The 16,722-nt window shown below is 51.4% G+C and overlaps 1 protein-coding gene across 6 annotated transcripts in view; it reads left to right on the top strand.

Moving 5' to 3' along the window:
- TFR2 (transferrin receptor 2) overlaps window positions 1–16,722 on the top strand; it is a 48,086-nt gene that overhangs the window by 15,004 nt on the left and 16,360 nt on the right. For 5 of the 6 annotated variants that reach the window (XM_053361184.1, XM_053361186.1, XM_053361185.1 and 2 more), the window contains 6 exons: window positions 8,080–8,139; window positions 8,248–8,467; window positions 12,042–12,231; window positions 15,044–15,184; window positions 15,258–15,369; window positions 16,428–16,550. In XM_053361184.1, coding sequence (XP_053217159.1) covers window positions 8,080–8,139; window positions 8,248–8,467; window positions 12,042–12,231; window positions 15,044–15,184; window positions 15,258–15,369; window positions 16,428–16,550 — 846 coding nt within the window. Of the gene's footprint in view, window positions 1–4,282; window positions 4,417–8,079; window positions 8,140–8,247; window positions 8,468–12,041; window positions 12,232–15,043; window positions 15,185–15,257; window positions 15,370–16,427; window positions 16,551–16,722 lie in introns of those variants that run through there. The other variant, XM_053361187.1, reaches the window with a different exon arrangement.

Below are 16,722 nucleotides of genomic sequence, written 5' to 3'. Positions count from 1 at the left end.
ACTGAGCCACGGTGACGCGTGTTACCCTTCTGTGATAGCATGGCAGGAGGGTGAGGGTGCGTGTGCTCACCCCTCTGTCACAAGCATGTGTCTGATCCCACAAGCGTGCCCAGCACTCACGTGAATTCATACACACGAGTGTATGGTTTGGGAACTTTGGCCAGAGTTACCACGTGTGTTACCCTTATGGACACATGTTGACCCTTAACCTTACACCCACAAGACGTTCTCACAGAGAAGGAATAAAGAATGCTTGGTTTATTATGTGAAAAGAAAGTGACAGAATATATAAATGCTACTTCAGGCAGCAAAATTAGTTTGAGCAGGCAGCGAATCCTACCCCCCCCCCCACACACACCTTGATCTAAAGAGTGGAAGAATCCCCAACCATTCTCAAAACCCTACAGAAAGCGAGTGTGATAATTTTGCCACAGAACCCACATTAAGAGCCAGCCAAGAAATGAGGTATACCTGTCCTTAGAGAGAACCGTATATTGGTTCCTTGAGAAAGTTAAAACAAAATTTTTTTTCCCTTCCAGTAGCACCTTAAAGACCAACTAAGTTAGTTCTTGGTATGAGCTTTCGTGTGCATGCACACTTCTTCAGATACACTGAAGCTCATACCAAAAACTAACTCATATGAGCACACGAAAGCTCATACCAAGAACTAACTTAGTTGGTCTTTAAGGTGCTACTGGAAGGAAAAAAATTTTTTGTTTTGACTATGGCAGACCAACACGGCTACCTATCTGTAACTTGAGAAAGTTAATAATGGAGGGTCTCTTGTTGTAGTATTATTTACTCGTGCCATGATCTACAGTAATAAACCACAGGAAAAGTTCAAATTGACACACAGCTTTTCACACCTCCTGCCTCCCCCTTCCTCTTTGCCCTGCACAATCTGGCCTCCTTCCCTTATAGTTTCTTAGAAAGCATTAAAGTGTGCTGATGTGCCTTGAATGAAGACGGTTGCCTTAGCCGGGTGCTGCTCTGCCCCCTTCAGGGCAGATGGGGAATTAACATAAATGTACATTGCAAAGTCCTTACTACAGACCTAGTGATCTCAAGATGTTTTGAACAACAAATCACATCAGTCCCAGCCAGCACAGGCATATTGTCTTGGGACTGATGGCAGGTGTAGTTTGGAGGTCACTGGGCTGGGAACCCCCCCCCTTACCTGCAAGGTGAGCCTTGAGTGGCAGGATCCGTAAGGGCCGCAGACGCCGCCTCCAAGGAATGTATCGCACGCTGCTGTGTGCTGCTTGGAGGCTGGCTCTGCAGCCTCCCCACAATGTTGTCTGTTGGAGAATAGGAGGCAGTGATGGTCTCCCACCCCTGGGAAGGGAATGGTGGGGGCTGGCTTCTGGGGTAAGGTTACCAGACGTCCCCGTTTCCCGGGGACAGTCCCCAGATTTACAAATCAGTCCCCTGACAAAATCCTATCATTCCTACTGAAGTTGAAAAGTGTCCCCGGATTCATTGGAAAAAAATCTGGTGACCTCATTCTGGGGTCCCCTGGACTCCGCACCCACCCGACATAATTCAGAGTGCGGCCTTTCCCCCTCCCCCCAGCGGCAGCCCTTTGATTCCCAGTTCAGCCATTGGATAAGATTGATTTGATTCCCTGCATGTTCCCAGTGCTGAACTTCACTCACCCCTTCTTCCCTGGTGCGAGGAGAAAACAAGAAAACTAGCTTGCTCTATCTTCCATGGGACAGCCCTTTATATATATTTGAAGATGCTAACATATCTCCTCCCAGTTTCCTTTTTACGAGACTAAACATACCCAGTTCCCTCAACCATTCTTCATACAGCTTGGTTTCGAGACCCTTGGTCATCTTGGTCGCCCTCCTCTGCACACACTCCAGCTTGTCAATATCCATCTTAAATTGTGGTGCCCAGAACTGGACACAGCACTTCAGGTGTGCTCTGACCAAGGCAGAATAGAGTGATACTATGACATGTGGATTAAACCACAGAGCCTAGGACTTGCTGATCAGAAGGTCGGCGGTTCAAATCCCCGCGGCGGGGTGAGCTCCCGCCGTTCGGTCCCAGCTCCTGCCCACCTAGCAGTTCGAAAGCACCCCTAAGTGCAAGTAGATAAATAAGTACCACTCCGGCGGGAAGGTAAATGCGCTGCTCTGGTTCGCCAGAAGCGGCTTAGTCCTGCTGGCCACATGACCCGGAAGCTGTACGCCGGCTCCCTCGGCCAGTAAAGCAAGATGAGCGCCGCAACCCCAGAGTCGGCCACGACTGGACCTAATGGTCAGGGGCCCCTTTACCCTTTACCTTTATGACCTGGACACTAGACTTCTGTGGATGCAACCGAGAATAGTATTTGCCTTTTTTGCTGCTGCATCACACTGCGGACTCACGTTAAGCTTCTGGTCTACTAAGACCCTTAGATCCTTTTCACTTGGACTTTCACAAGATCCTTTTCACTTTGGAGCGTAGGAAGTTGCTTTATACTCACTCAAAACAGGGGCCCATAATCTGGCTCAGTGAGGTCAACATTTTAAAGTATCACTCAGCCCACAGTATCCATGAATTGCAGGGGTTTGGACCAGATGGTCCTTTTGGATCCCCACCAATCGATTGGTTCCATAGAAACCCTTTCCAGAGCCACAGCTATAAAACATTGTCTTTTCAAAAATGTCGCACAACCAGTGTTTGCTATTCTTGTTCAAATCCCTCGCTCACACTCTCTTGCTAGGAATGCATCTTGTATCTTTAAAGATAAGAGCCTGGCTGGATCAGGCCAATGGCCCGCCTAAGCCTGAATCCTGTTCTCACAGTTTCCAGCCAGGTGCCCATTATGGGAAAGCCGCAGGCAGGATCCGAGCAAAAACTGTCCCTGTTGTTTCCAGCAATGGACATTCAGAAGCCTCGCTGTCTTCAACTCTGGAGGTCAGAGCAGAGCCTTCGACAGCCTTATTTTCCTCTAGGAATATGTCCAGTCCTCCTCTGAAGCCAGCCAACTTGGTGGTCATTACTGCCTCCTGCGGGAGCAAGTTCCACAGGTTAACACTGTGATCTGCGTGAAGAGGGACTTTCTTTTATCCGCCCAGCACTCATCAGCATCATTAGCTTTGCGACACGGTTCCAACATGCCAATATTTGATTTAGTTGCTTGCTTCTTAACGCGGCCTTCATTCGTGTCATTAAACGTTAATAAAGGACCCACGGCCTAGGACCCACGTACCTACGGGACCGCCTCTCCTGGTACGCCCCGCGGAGGACCTTAAGGTCCACAAATGACAACATTTTGGAGGTCCCAAGTCACAAGGTGGTTAGATTGGTCTCAACTAGGGCCAGGGCCTTTTCAGTACTGGCCCCGACTTGGTGGAACACTCTGTCACAAGAGACCAGGGCCCTGCGGGACTTGACATCTTTCCGCAGGGCCTGCAAGACAGAGCTGTTCCGCCTGGCCTTTGGTTTAGACTCAGTCTGACCCTTATGTTTCCCTCCCCTTATGGTCTTGATTTATGGGCTACTTTTAAAATGAGGCTGCATTTTAAATTGCATTTTAACCTGTATTTTAATTTGGGGTTTCCCCCCCTTCCCCTACTATGTTTTTGCTGTGATTTTATTGGTGTTAGATGCCCTGAGCCCGGCTCTGGCTGGGGAGGGTGGGGTATAAATAAAATTTATTATTATTGTTATTATTATCATTATTATTATGTTGTTGTTGTTGAGTCGTTTAGTCGTGTCCGCCTCTTTGTGACCCCCTGGACCAGAGCACGCCAGGCCCTCCTGTCTTCCACTGCCTCCCGCAGTTTGGTCAAACTCATGCTGGTAACTTCCAGAACACTGTCCCAACATCTCGTCCTCCATCGTCCCCTTCTCCTTGTGCCCTCCATCTTTCCCAACATCAGGGTCTTTTCCAGGGAGTCTTCTCTTCTCAGGAGGTGGCCAAAGGATTGGAGCCTCAGCTTCAGGATCTGTCCTTCCAGTGAGCACTCAGGGCTGATTTCCTTCAGAATGGATCGGTTTGATCTTCTTGCAGTCCATGGGACTCTCAAGAGTCTCCTCCAGCACCAGAATTCAAAAGCATCCATTCTTCGGCGATCAGCCTCCTTTATGGTCCAGCTCTCACTTCCATACATCGCTACTGGGAAAATTATTATTATTATTAAAGGCAAATCTGCAAAAGGCAAAAGTGGGGAGGGGGGTCAGGGAGGTGGGGCTGCGTGGGCACACCCCAGCACATGTGCACAAGCACACTCCCACCCTCCCTGCCTCCACCCCACCCCTGGCTAGAGGGAGGTCAGACTCTGGGTTGAGTGACCTGGAAGTTTGGCCCACGAGGGACGGAGGGAGGAGGAGCAACTCAGCAAGGGAGCAAAAGAGGGGCAGGCACTGAGTTCGACAGGAGACCCAAAACGTCTCCACAAAGCCAGGCCTCCCCAAGAACCAGTGAGTCTTTGGGGTGATGGATGGATGGAGGGGAAGGGCTTTGGGCATGGAAGGGAGTGAGCGGCGGTGGGGTTCTCTGTTTGTTTCAGGGGAAGGGCTTAGGGTTAAAGGTTGGGATCTCAAACAAGTGCCACGTCAGGGGATCGCTTGGGCATACCTCACACCCAATCTCTCTCCCCCCTACTTTAATTCAGCCTTCCCCAACCTGGTGCCCCCATATGTCTATCTGTTTGTACCCCACCTTTTCCTCCTAGGAACTCAAGGTTCTCCTCCTTACCATTTGAGCCTCACAAGAGTCCCGTGACGTAGGCGAGGCTGAGCAAGACGGTGACTGGCCCCCGAGGTCTCTCAGTGTGTTTTGTGGCCGAGTGGGGGAATTTGAACCCTGATCTTTCCCAGGTCCTAGTTCAAAAGTCTAACCCAGGGGTCAGCAAACTTTTTCAGCAAGGGGCTGGTCCACTGTCCCTCAGACCTTGTGGGGGGCCGGACTATATTTTTTGGGGGGAAATAAATGAATTCCTACGCCCCACAAATAACCCGGAGATGCATTTTAAATAAAAGCACACATTCTACTCATGTAAAAACACACTGATTCCCAGATCGTCCGTGGGCTGGATTTAGAAGGCGATTGGGCTGGTTCCGGCCCCCGGGCCTTAGTTTGCCTACCCATGGTCTAACCACTGCACCACACTGTCTCTTGCTGTTTTAGGCTACAGCTCTCACCAGCTGATCTAATTTCTGTCTGGCCAGAATTCACCTACAACTTCCGGAATGGCCTTTGCCACTTTTGTGTTGGGGTGTGGGGATCCTGGGGTGAGGGAAAATAAAAAACCGGCAAATGAAGGGTTTTTATTTTTTATTCACAAGATAACTTTTACCTCCACCTTTGTGAAATCAGGTTGCAGGAGGTGGGCAGGCCCCGCAAGGAGAAAGCCTCAAAGCCCAGGAAACATCGGAGGCAGAGTCTGGAAGGTCATGGTGTAAAAGCGGGGGACCCCTCTCCCCCCAAATAAGGGGTAATTTCTGGGGGACTCAGATCCAGAACTCCTGAACTTCCTGCCTGATTGGGAGCAGGTCCCAGCTGGTTAAAGGTGCCTTAAATATCAGGATTCCTAGGTTCCCCCAAAAGGAAATAGGATTTATGGGGGTTCAATTGGCAAGGCCAAGATCCAGGACTCTTGAGTTTTGCTGGGAGGAGGCGTGAATATATGTATTTGAGGCGACAGAGCGGAATTCCTGACTCACCACATACAACAGGAGCTAATATTTAACCTGCTCTGTGTGTGTGTGAGAGAGAGAGAGAGAGAGAGAGAGAGAGAGAGAAAGAGTGCGTTCATTGGAGGAGAATGCTAGCCCCAGAGAAGCTAGGGGCTGCCCCAAAGAGAGAGGCAGGCTGGTGTAGTGGCTACAGCACTGGACTGGGACCAGGGAGACCAGGGTTCAAATCCTCCCACTAAGCCATGAAACACTCTGTAATTTAGGGTTTTTAGATGGGTGTGGGTGGCAGAGAGCTCTGTACACCACCTTCAACTCCTTGGAGGAAAAAGTGGGATACAAATAAAAAAATAAGCAAAATTGTTACCGGAAAAATCTGAGGGCTCCCTTGGACAAAAAGTAAAGACACCAACCAGGATAACTTGGAGCAAAACAGCAGCCTGTAGGCTTGGCCTTTATTGAACTGTTGCAACAGGGTGTTCCCCTCACTTGCAAGAGAGAGGAAAGACCCCGAAAAATGGTGTGCCAGGTCTTATAAAAACTTTTGAAATTCCCATCCCCTAGGTCAAGCCCACCCCCAGAAACATCCTGCATACATTACAGAAAGGAGGGGTTGAGGGAGGAGTTGGTGGTAACCTGAGTGTCTTGTCACCTGGCTAGTTCCTCCTTTCCCCCCTCCCCATGAGTCACTTCCAGGAGACAAAGGGGAGTTTGCAGTTTCCTGCCCCCAGAGGGAAGATCTGATCATTGTCCTTTGTTCCAGTCCAAGCTGAATCCACTCCCATATGCAAGTTCTTTGTGATCTTGATTGTCTTCTGTCTGGGATCATCAGGGTTGGCATAGCAACTGGGCAGGGCTCCTGTGGATGTGCTGGGATGGTGAAGGGATTATGGCTGACCAGGACCAAGTCACCCCCCTTTGATAGTCCTTGTCATATGGAGTAAAATAAAATGGAACAGTGCAAATCCGATGCATGGTTGATTTTTCTATGAATTTATAACAGAAATGTGGCGTATGTAGTGTGTGAGTGTGTGTGAAGTTTGTACAAACAGAATGATTGGGGGGGGGGTTCCTGCTACAAAATAAACTTTCCTCTCTTCTCATTGCTCCTGCTCTTCCATTTCCCTTCCTCCAAGGCAGGTCATTCTGGGTGTAGGAAGGGATGACCTGGGGTGTGTGTGTGTTAGGGGCATCCAGAAGCAGCCATAGTGGAGAATATGGCTGTAGTTCAGCGGCAGGGAGCACCCGCTTGGCATGCAGAAGGTTTCAGGTTCAACCCCTGAGGGCATCTCCAGGTAGCACTGGGAGAGAGAACCTGTCTGATAGGTATCGCTGCTGCCACTCAGTGTAGACAATATTGAGGTCGGTGGACCAAAGGCAGCTCCCGTTGTTCAGTGAGGACTACCATCTTGGCTTTATTTTAAGGAAAGAACCACTGCTCAGCAACAGAGCCTTGCATGCATAAGGTCCCACGTTCAATTTCCAATGGTATCTCTAGGTAGGACTTGGGGGGGGGGACGACCCCCTGCCTGAAACCCTGCCAGTCAGTGTGGGTGATATTGAGCTGGATGGAGCAACCCTCACCAATAGATGTATATGTGTGTGAGTGTGTGATTGTTGCTGGCATCCGTCTGTCTCCGCAGACAACGGAGAGGCGCTCCTTTGGGGGTGAAGTCAAACTGTTGAGAGGTTATACAGTGGTACCTCAGGTTACATTCGCTTCAGGTTACAGACTCCGCTAACCCAGAAATAGTGCTTCAGGTTAAGAACTTTGCTCCAGGCAGGATGAGAACAGAAATCGTGCTTCAGCGGCGCGGCGGCAGCAGGAGGCCCCATTAGCTAAAGTGGTGCCTCAGGTTAAGAACAGTTTCAGGTTAAGAACAGACCTCCGGAAGGAATTAAGTACTTAACCCGAGGTACCACTGTAGTGCCTGCTGTGGAGAGACGTGTCTTGTTGCAGCCGGGGCAGATGAAGGCGTCCGGCTGCGCTGCTGCAGATGCCCCATGCTGTCTCTTCTCCCTTCGCTCCTCCCAGCGGTCATTCCTGCTCCGGTCCGGCTGCCTGTCTCCAGCCCTGCGGTCGCCTGCAAGGGATTCCCAGACCGCAGGAGCTGATGCACCCAGCCTTCCTGTTCTAATGAAATAAGCAAATTTGACCCTGGCCCCAAGAATGGAGGAAGTGGTACGTGCGCGACAGGTGCCTCCGCCGGGCCTACTGGGTGGGCTGCCTGCCTGTGCAGGGCCTGATAAGAGTCCCCGCGGCAGCGTCCCTGATAATAAGGCCCCGTCGGTTAGTCACGTCTGCAAAACCACCCATTTCCCCCCACGTTTCTGGGAGGGAGGGATGGATGGCATGGTGGCAGTGATAATCCTGATAAGCGGCGGGTGGGGTTGGCGGAAATCTCGTTTCACGTTCTTGGAAGCTGCCCAACATCTGCCTCTCCGCAGGGCGGGAACCGCGCAGAACCGGACGGCATGGATTTCTGGAGATCCCGGCTGCGGGACGCGGTAAGGCTGCGATATTGGCCGCCCGGCTGGGTCTGAGGGCTGTGGCCTTGGTCCTGACTCCCCCTCTTTACCGACTCCCCATTTCCTTCCTCCTCACCCCCCTGCCAGAGGAACAAGAAGCTGTCTCAGGGATCCTACTCCATCTACCGCAAGATGCCCGAGGGCGACGGAGACCCCGAAGGACTGCAGATGAAGGTGGTGGAGGCTGAGGGGCCCGGGGCCGCCCGGGGCGGCGAGAAGGCAGGAGACACGGCGCAGTGCCTGTGGAAGGATCACTGGAAAGCCCTGGTCTGCCTGGTGCTCGTGGGACTCCTGGTCTTCATTGTGGGTGAGAGGAATCGGATCTGGACCCGGGGCTGAGCTCTGCCCGGGTTTCCCTTGTGCTGAGGCTCTATGTCCCTATTGCGATCATAAGGATTTGTTATATAAATATAAATAGTAAAATACAGTGGTACCTTGTGTTAAGTACTTAATTCGTTCCGGAGGTCCGTTCTTAACCTGAAACTGTTCTTAACCTGAAGCACCACTTTAGCTAATGGGGCCTCCTGCTGCTGCTGCTGCTTAACCTGAAGCACTATTTCTGGGTTAGCGGAGTCTGTAACCTGAAGCGTATCTAACCTGAGGTACCACTGTATTAGGGATTATATAGTACCATCCATGGTTGCTTTACACAAAAGGGCAGGTTCATCTCCCTGGGAACCAAGCTCCCCCTACAGTGGTACCTCGGGTTACAGACGCTTCAGGTTACAGACTCCGCTAACCCAGAAATAGTACCTTGGGTTAAGAACTTTGCTTCAGGATGAGAACAGAAATCGTGCGGCAGCAGCGGGAGGCCCCATTAGCTAAAGCGGTACCTCAGGTTAAGAACAGTTTCAGGTTAAGAACGGACCTCTGGAACGAATTAAGTTCTTAACCCGAGGTACCACTGTATTTCACTGAAGAAGCTGCCTTATACATTTCAAGAACATGGTCCCCATAAAGAAGCCTGAATACTGTAATTTTACCCCAGACAGGGGTGCAGTTCCCAGCGCCGTTAACAAACTAGAGTTCCCAGGATTCTTTGCAGGAAGCCATGTGATCGAAAGGTTGCTGGAAACCGTGAGAGGAGAGTTGCTCTTGTGTTCGAGTCCTGCTTGTGGGGGCATCTGGTTGGCCACTGTGAGAAAAAGGATGCTGGACTAAGAGGGCCACTAGCCTGATCTGTCAGGGCTCTTATGATGTTGTCACGGTCCGGTTCATGGGCGATCGAAGTCCCAGCTGGGGATGTCAGGACCGGGGGCAAGATGGCGGGGTGGGAGCAGGACCGGGGGTCCAGAAGCCAGGAGTCAGGAAGCCCAAGGGTTTGGGGGTCAAGAAGCAAGGAGTCACGAAGTCAGGGGTCCGAGGATCAAGAAGCAGGGAGTCATGAAGTCAGGGGTCCGAGGGTCAAGAAGTAGGGAGTCACGAAGTCAGGGGTCCGAGGGTCAAGAAGCAAGGAGTCACGAAGTCAGGGGTCCGAGGGTCAAGAAGCAGGGAGTCACAAAGTCAGGGGTCCGAGGGTCAAGAAGCAGGGAGTCACGAAGTCAGGGGTCCGAGGATCAAGAAGCAGGGAGTCACAAAGTCAGGGGTCCGAGGATCAAGAAGCAGGGAGTCACAAAGTCAGGGGTCCGAGGATCAAGAGGCAGGGAGTCACGAAGTCAGGGGTCCGAGGGTCAAGGAGCAGGGAGTCACGAAGTCAGGGGTCCGAGGATCAAGAAGCAGGGAGTCACAAAGTCAGGGGTCCGAGGATCAAGAAGCAGGGAGTCACGAAGTCAGGGGTCCGAGGATCAAGAAGCAGGGAGTCACGAAGTCAGGGGTCCGAGGATCAAGAAGCAAGGAGTCACGAAGTCAGGGGTCCGAGGGTCAAGGAGCAGGGAGTCACGAAGTCAGGGGTCCGAGGATCAAGAAGCAGGGAGTCACAAAGTCAGGGGTCCGAGGATCAAGAAGCAGGGAGTCACAAAGTCAGGGGTCCGAGGATCAAGAGGCAGGGAGTCACGAAGTCAGGGGTCCGAGGGTCAAGACGCAAGGAGTAAAGAAGCCAAGGTTCAAGGATCAGGAAGCGAGAAGCCAAGCGCAGCAAGGCAGGAAGCGTGTTGCTGTGGCAAAGAGCCGAAGGCAAATGCTGACCTTATATCCCTTCCTGGCTCTTGCCACCAGGTGCTGTGAGTTACCAGTTGGCCTCACCTGTGAGGCCTCTTCAGAACAAACTTAGGAAGGCCCCAGTCTTGCAAAGTCCTATTGGTCACAGGGCCTGGCTCCTGCACGCACACCTGACAGATGTCCTTATGGGGTGTATGCAGCCTGAATCATCAGAACACAAAGAGAGCCTGCTGGATCCGGCCCATGGGCCATCTGGTCCAGCATCCCTTTGTCACAGCAGCCACAGAGGCCAAGAGTCTTCTCCCCTCCTGCAACTCCTATTCAGAAGTATCTCTGCCTCCAACTGTGGAGGCAGAACATAACCATCCTGGCTAGGAGACAATGATGGTCCTTTCCTCCTCCTTGAATTTGTCTAATCCTCTTTGAGAGCTATTCTAGCTGTTGGCCATCACTGCCTGCTTCGGGAGGGAGTTCCACAGATTAACCATGTGCTGCCCAACAGACCCACTGGGCCATCCTTTCTCAACCTGTGGGTCCCCAGATGTTGTTGAAACACAACTCCCATCAACCCTAGCTAGCAAGGCCAGAGCTCAGGGATGATGGGAGTTGTAGTCCAACAACATCTGGGGACTCACAGGTTGAGAACCGCTGCACTGGGCCATCTAGCCAGACATTGACTGGCAGCACCTCTGGAAGAAATCAGACGGAGGACTTCCTATCAGCTGGGACATTCTGCATGCCAAGCAGCCACTCTACCAGCTGAGCTACACAACCCTTCCTAAGGGGTGGGGAGGTGAAGGAAGGAAGGCTATGCAACGCCTTCTCCCCCAAGGTCCATGTGGTCTCTCTCCCTCTGACTCCTCCATAGACCCCACCCATGGTTGGGTAGCTCTGCCCACCCACCACAAATCCCACTCTACCTGGCAGTGGCTCCAGGTGGCTTTCCTCCCAATTGCGGCCTCTGTGCCCTGAGCTCCACTGAGGTACAAATCCTGCCCAGAGACTCCTCTCCTGGCCATTGAGCCCTTTGCACTCAGCTATTAGACAGGCATTCTGTTCCCTTTTGAGCCAAAAAGCCCATGTCCTGGCCTGATTGGACAGGTCTCTTCTCATATTCATATATCCTCCTTGCAGGTTTTCCTCTGGGGCATCTGGTCAGCCACTGTGATAACAGGGTGCTGGACTAGGTTGGTCCCCTTTGGCCTGATCCAGTGTTCCTAGAGAGAGAGCTCTCTCATAGGACTTAAACCCAGCGGGGTTATCTGATGAAGCTGAAGAGGTCCGGGCAAAAGGAAGGAAGGCTTGGTGCACGGTTAACCTATGGAACTTACAGCCACATGAAGCACTGCTGGCTTGGGTGCATTTTGAAGGGAAACAGGTGCAGTCATTTCTGGGCGTCAACCACATTTACCTTTGCTCTGAATTTCTAGGTCCCTGTCCAAGTGCTTCCCCGCTTCCACTTTTCCCACAGAAACCTGTTCTTTACCGCTCAATGGAGCAAACAGCAATTCACAGAAAAGCTGTTTGTTCCGAGTCAGAGTTAAAGAGTGGGTTTTCCTGGGGAAACCAGTGGGGGGGGGGGAGCGCTTGGACACAGAAAGGTACATGTGGATGAGTCCTAATATAGCCAGTTTCTAATAAAGCCTCCAGGTATCCCTACATTTTAGGCTATGGGGAAACTTCCGAGTTTAAATTTGGATGATCGGTGCACCTTTTGCCCTGTGACCCTACTAACCCTCTGCTCTAAAGCCTGACTGCCCCCCTCTGTCCTCTGCTCTCCGCAGCCTTCCTCCTGGGGTACGTCTTGTCCCGAGGCTCTTCCTGCATGGTCTGCGGAGACTACCTGGCTGTGGTGAACGACGAGAGCCCCCCCGAGGCGGAAGACGGCCAGAGGGGAGCCCCGCTGTACTGGGCTGACTTGCGGGAGATGTTCCAGAAGTACCTGAATGAGGAGAAGATTGAAGGGACCATCAGGTGAGGTCCTTTCCCCTCACCCCAGAATTGTGGGAAGGACATGGAATAAATTGATGGGGGTGTCGTGGGGCCACGGGACTCCAGGGACAATGGAGTTTCCATCAGAAACAAGAGCAGGAATTACCGTATTTTTTGCTCTATAAGACTCACTTATAGGGGAAATGTGTGTGCGTCTTATGGAGCGAAGGCAGGCTGCGCAACTATCCCAGAAGCCAAGAGGGCTTGCTGCTTTCACTGCGCAGCAATCCTTCTTGCTGTTCTGGCTTCTGAGATTCAGAATATTTTTTTTCTTGTTTTCCTCCTCCAAAAACTAGGTGCGTCTTGTGGTCTGGTGCGTCTTATAGAGCGAAAAATACGGTACTGTACCACCATTTGCGCGTTTGCCCGAGTAGAAGATCGGAAACCATGCAGGCAAATAAGAGTGACAGCCGCTGTCGCTTTTTTTGCTGGTGGTGGTGGATGTTACGTAGATAATAATATTCTGGGTTGTTTACGACGTTTCCCTTCCACTGAAATGCTTTGAAGTTAATTGTGAATCACACAATTAATTACAGTGGTACCTCGGGTTAAGAACTTAATTCGTTTTGGAGGTCCGTTCTTAACCCGAAACTGTTCTTAAACTGAGGTACCACTTTAGCTTTCTTAACCTGAGGTACCACTTTAGCACGATTTCTGTTCTCATCCTGAGGCAAAGTTCTTAACCCCAGGTACTATTTCTGGGTTAGCGGAGTCTGTAACCTGAAGCGTCTGTAACCTGAAGCGTCTGTAACCTGAGGTACCACTGTACATTTGTTTCTGCCATAACATAGGTAAAGGTAAAGGACCCCTGGATGGTTAAGTCCAGTCAAAGGCGACTATGGGGTTGTGGCGCGCCTCTCGCTTTCAGGCCAAAGGAGCCGGCATTTGTCCACAGACAGCTTTCCAGGTCATGTGGCCAGCAGGACTGAACCGCTTCTGGCGCAACGGGACACCGTGATGGAAACCAGAGCGCACAGAAACGCTGTTTACCTTCCTGCCACAGCAGTATCTATTTATCTACTTGCCCTGGCATGCTTTCGAACTGCTAGGTTGGCAGGAGCTGGGACAGAGCAACGGGAGCTCACCCCGTCGCAGGGATTCGAACCGCCGACCTTCTGATCGGCAAGTCCAAGAGGCTCAGTGGTTTGGAGCACAGCGCCACCAGCGTCCCCTGCCATAGCATATAGCAAGCTGAATAACACAGTGTTACACGCCACCTCAGTCTCTTGAGTTGTGAGAGAATTGAGGGGTTCCTTCAAGCGCTTATCTAGGGTTTGGTTTCCTTGGAACGAAAGTCATCGGAGACTGTGGTGTCCTTGGGCTATGTTGTTTTATTGACACATATATACAACCTGAGCACAGGGTGGAGGGGCTCACAGCAAGAAACCCCCAAAAGATCTTGCTTTTCCATTTGTCGCAGCTCTGGGTCCAGCACAGAGCAGGCAGGTCTCTGGGTCGCCAGCTTCCAGCCTGCTTCCAAACTTAACAAACTAAAGTTCCCAGGATTCTTTTGGGGGAAGCCATGTACTTTAAATGTATGGTTTGGACGCAGCCTAGGTCCCTGTCTCTGGGTTCCTGAGCCTCTTGAACTTGCTGATCGTAAGGTCAGCGGTTCAAATCTGTGTGATGGAGTGAGCTCCTGTCACTCTGTCCTAGCTCCTGCCAACCTAGCAGTTCGAAAGCATACCAGCGCGCATAGATAAATAAGTACCACTGTGACGGGAAGGTAAACGGTGTTTCCGTGCGCTCTGGCTTCCATCACAGTCCTCCGTGCGCCAGAAGCGGTTTAGTCATGCTGGCCACATGACCTGGAAATCTGTCTGCGGACAAACTGCCTGAAAGTAGAGATGAATGTCGCACGCCATAGTCCTGTTTGACTGGACTTAGTAGTCCAGGAGTCCTTTACCTTTACCTAAAGATTTGAAAAAGGGCGGCTCAAATGATCAAGGGGGTGGTATCACCCTGCTGTGAAGAAAAGTTGCAGTGTTTTGGAACATCATCATCATCATCATCATTATTATTATTATTATTATTCTCCTCCCATCTGGCTGGGTTTCCCCAGCCACTCTGGATAGCTTACAGCATATATAAAACACATTAAAACTTCAAACAGTACAAAACCTCCAGATACTGCCTTCAGATGTCTTCTGAAAGTTATTTTAGCTTAGGTAAAAGGCGTGTAGGAAGCGACACAATAGACATTTACATATACAGTGGTACCTCAGGTTAAGTACTTAATTTGTTCTGGAGGTCCGTTCTTAACCTGAAACTGTTCTTAACCTGAAGCACCACTTTAGCTAATGGGGCCTCCCTCCTGCTGCCGTGCCGCCGGAGCACGATTTCTGTTCTCATCCTGAAGCAAAGTTCTTAACCTGAAGCACTATTTCTGGGTTAGCGGAGTCTGTAACCTGAAGCGTATGTAACCTGAAGCATATGTAACCCGAAGTACCACTGTAATATAATGCCTGGCAGGGAGAAAGCAAAGAGAGAAACGCTTTCCTTCGTCTCGTAACCCCAGAACTCATGAACAACCCCTGAAGCTGAATGTTGGGAGATTCCGGATAGATAAAAGAAGGTCCTTGTTCACACGGCGCAGAACAAGGAATATCAGGGGCAGCAACGCTCCTGACTACCAGTTGCTGGAAACCACCGGAGGGGAGAGTGTTGGTCTTGCGTTCGAATCCTGCTTGCGGGTTTCCCACAGGCACCTGGCGACTGTCAAGACAGGATTCTGGGCTTGATGGGCCACTGGCTCTGCTCTTAGGGAACATTTCTCTCCCTTCTCTCTGCGCAGAATGATGAGCGAATCCCCGCACCCGCCCGGCTCCCCTCGCCTGGACGCCCTCTCCCGCCACGTCCTCAGTGCCTTCGGCTCCTACGGCCTGGACCACAGCTGGACCGACAGCCATTATGTGGGGCTGCAGCGCCCTGACCGGTCAGTGAAGGGCCCTGGGGCGGGGTTGTTTGGCAGGGCAGCTCTTTCAGCGCCCTCTGTCCTTCTCCCGCAGCCTGCGCCCCAATTTCCTGCAGCGGGTGGACACAAATGGGGTCGTGGTGGAGAAACTGCCGCTGGAGGACCCGGAGGTCTACTGCCCCTACAGCGCTTCCGGCACCGTCACGGTATAATCATTTCTTTATTATTTATTGCATTTATACCCCCACCTTTTTCTCCAAGGGGCTCAAGGTGGCATGTCTATAATCTCCCCCCTTCCTCATTTAATCCCCACAACAACCGCGTAGGGTAGGGTAGGCTGAGAGGCAGTGATTCATCCAAGGGGATTTGAACCCTGGTCTCTCCCAGGTCATAGTCTGACGCTCTAACCAATGACTAGGCAAACTAAGGCCCGGGGGCCGGATCCAGCCCAAACTCCTTCTAAATCCGGCCCATGAATGGTCTGGGAATCAGCATGTTTTTACATGAGTAGAATGTGTGCTTTTCTTTAAAATGCATCTCTAGGTTATTTGTGAAGCATAGGAATTTGTTCATTTCCCTCCCCCAAAAATATAGTCCGGCCCCCCACAAGGTCTGAGGGACAGTGGACTGGCTCCCTGCTGAAAAAGTTTGCTGACCCCTGCTCTAACCCCTGTCCAACATTGGTGTTCCCAGTTGGTAACACTTTTTCTCTGCCTGAGATAGATAAAGGAGACAGGGCAGGTGGATAGTTTTAATCCTGCTTCTGGCTTCCAGCTGTGACCACAACCAGCAACCCTGAATATCAACACGCCTGTCAAAAAAAATGCTTCCTCTTAAAAGGGAAGGAAGTTAAAAAATACAAACATTTGGGTTTTTTTAAAAAGTATTTATACGTTGCGACCTCCAACCAATTTAAGAACGTAAGAACGTAGCAAACGCCCTGCAGGATGAGGCCAATAGCCCATCTAGTCCACCTAGCTCAGCATCCTGTTCTCACACTGCCCATAGTTTTACTCTGCACTGAATGAAGAATGACTTTGCCAGGAGGGAACCAATCTGGCTTCTCTAGGGAGGGAGTTCCAAAGTTGTCTGGCAGCAGCCACCACTGAGAAGGACCTACCCCTGCCAAGCGGGTCTGTGCAGGTAGCAGGACTGAAAGAAGGGCTTCTTCAGAAGATCTCAGGGCAGGTTCATAGGGGAGGATATGGTCCTTTGGACAAGCTGTGCCCCAGCCTTTCCTTTCCACTCCGCTGTCTGTCTGCAGGGGGGCCTGGTCTTTGCCAACTACGGGCGCCGGGAGGACTTTGCGGTGCTGAAGCAGCACGGAGTGAACCCCCAAGGCCACCTCGTCATCGTCCGGATCGGGGAGATCAGCTACGCCGAGAAGGTGAGGCTGGGATCCTGAATGTGACCCTCTGCAAAAGGGTTGAGGCCATGGGCAGGGAGAATCATCTGTGGCCCTCCAGATCTGCTTGGACTACTGTTCCCGTAGCCCAGGCAGGCAGCATGGCCAATATTCCAAGATGGCAGGAGTCTGGTCCCAGAGACCTTGGCGGGGG

The sequence above is a fragment of the Podarcis raffonei genome, chromosome 13 (genome assembly GCF_027172205.1).
Source record: "Podarcis raffonei isolate rPodRaf1 chromosome 13, rPodRaf1.pri, whole genome shotgun sequence".
NCBI lineage: Eukaryota > Metazoa > Chordata > Lepidosauria > Squamata > Lacertidae > Podarcis > Podarcis raffonei.
The sequence above is the reverse complement of the archived record's forward strand: the minus strand, read 5'-3'. Positions and strand labels throughout refer to the sequence as shown.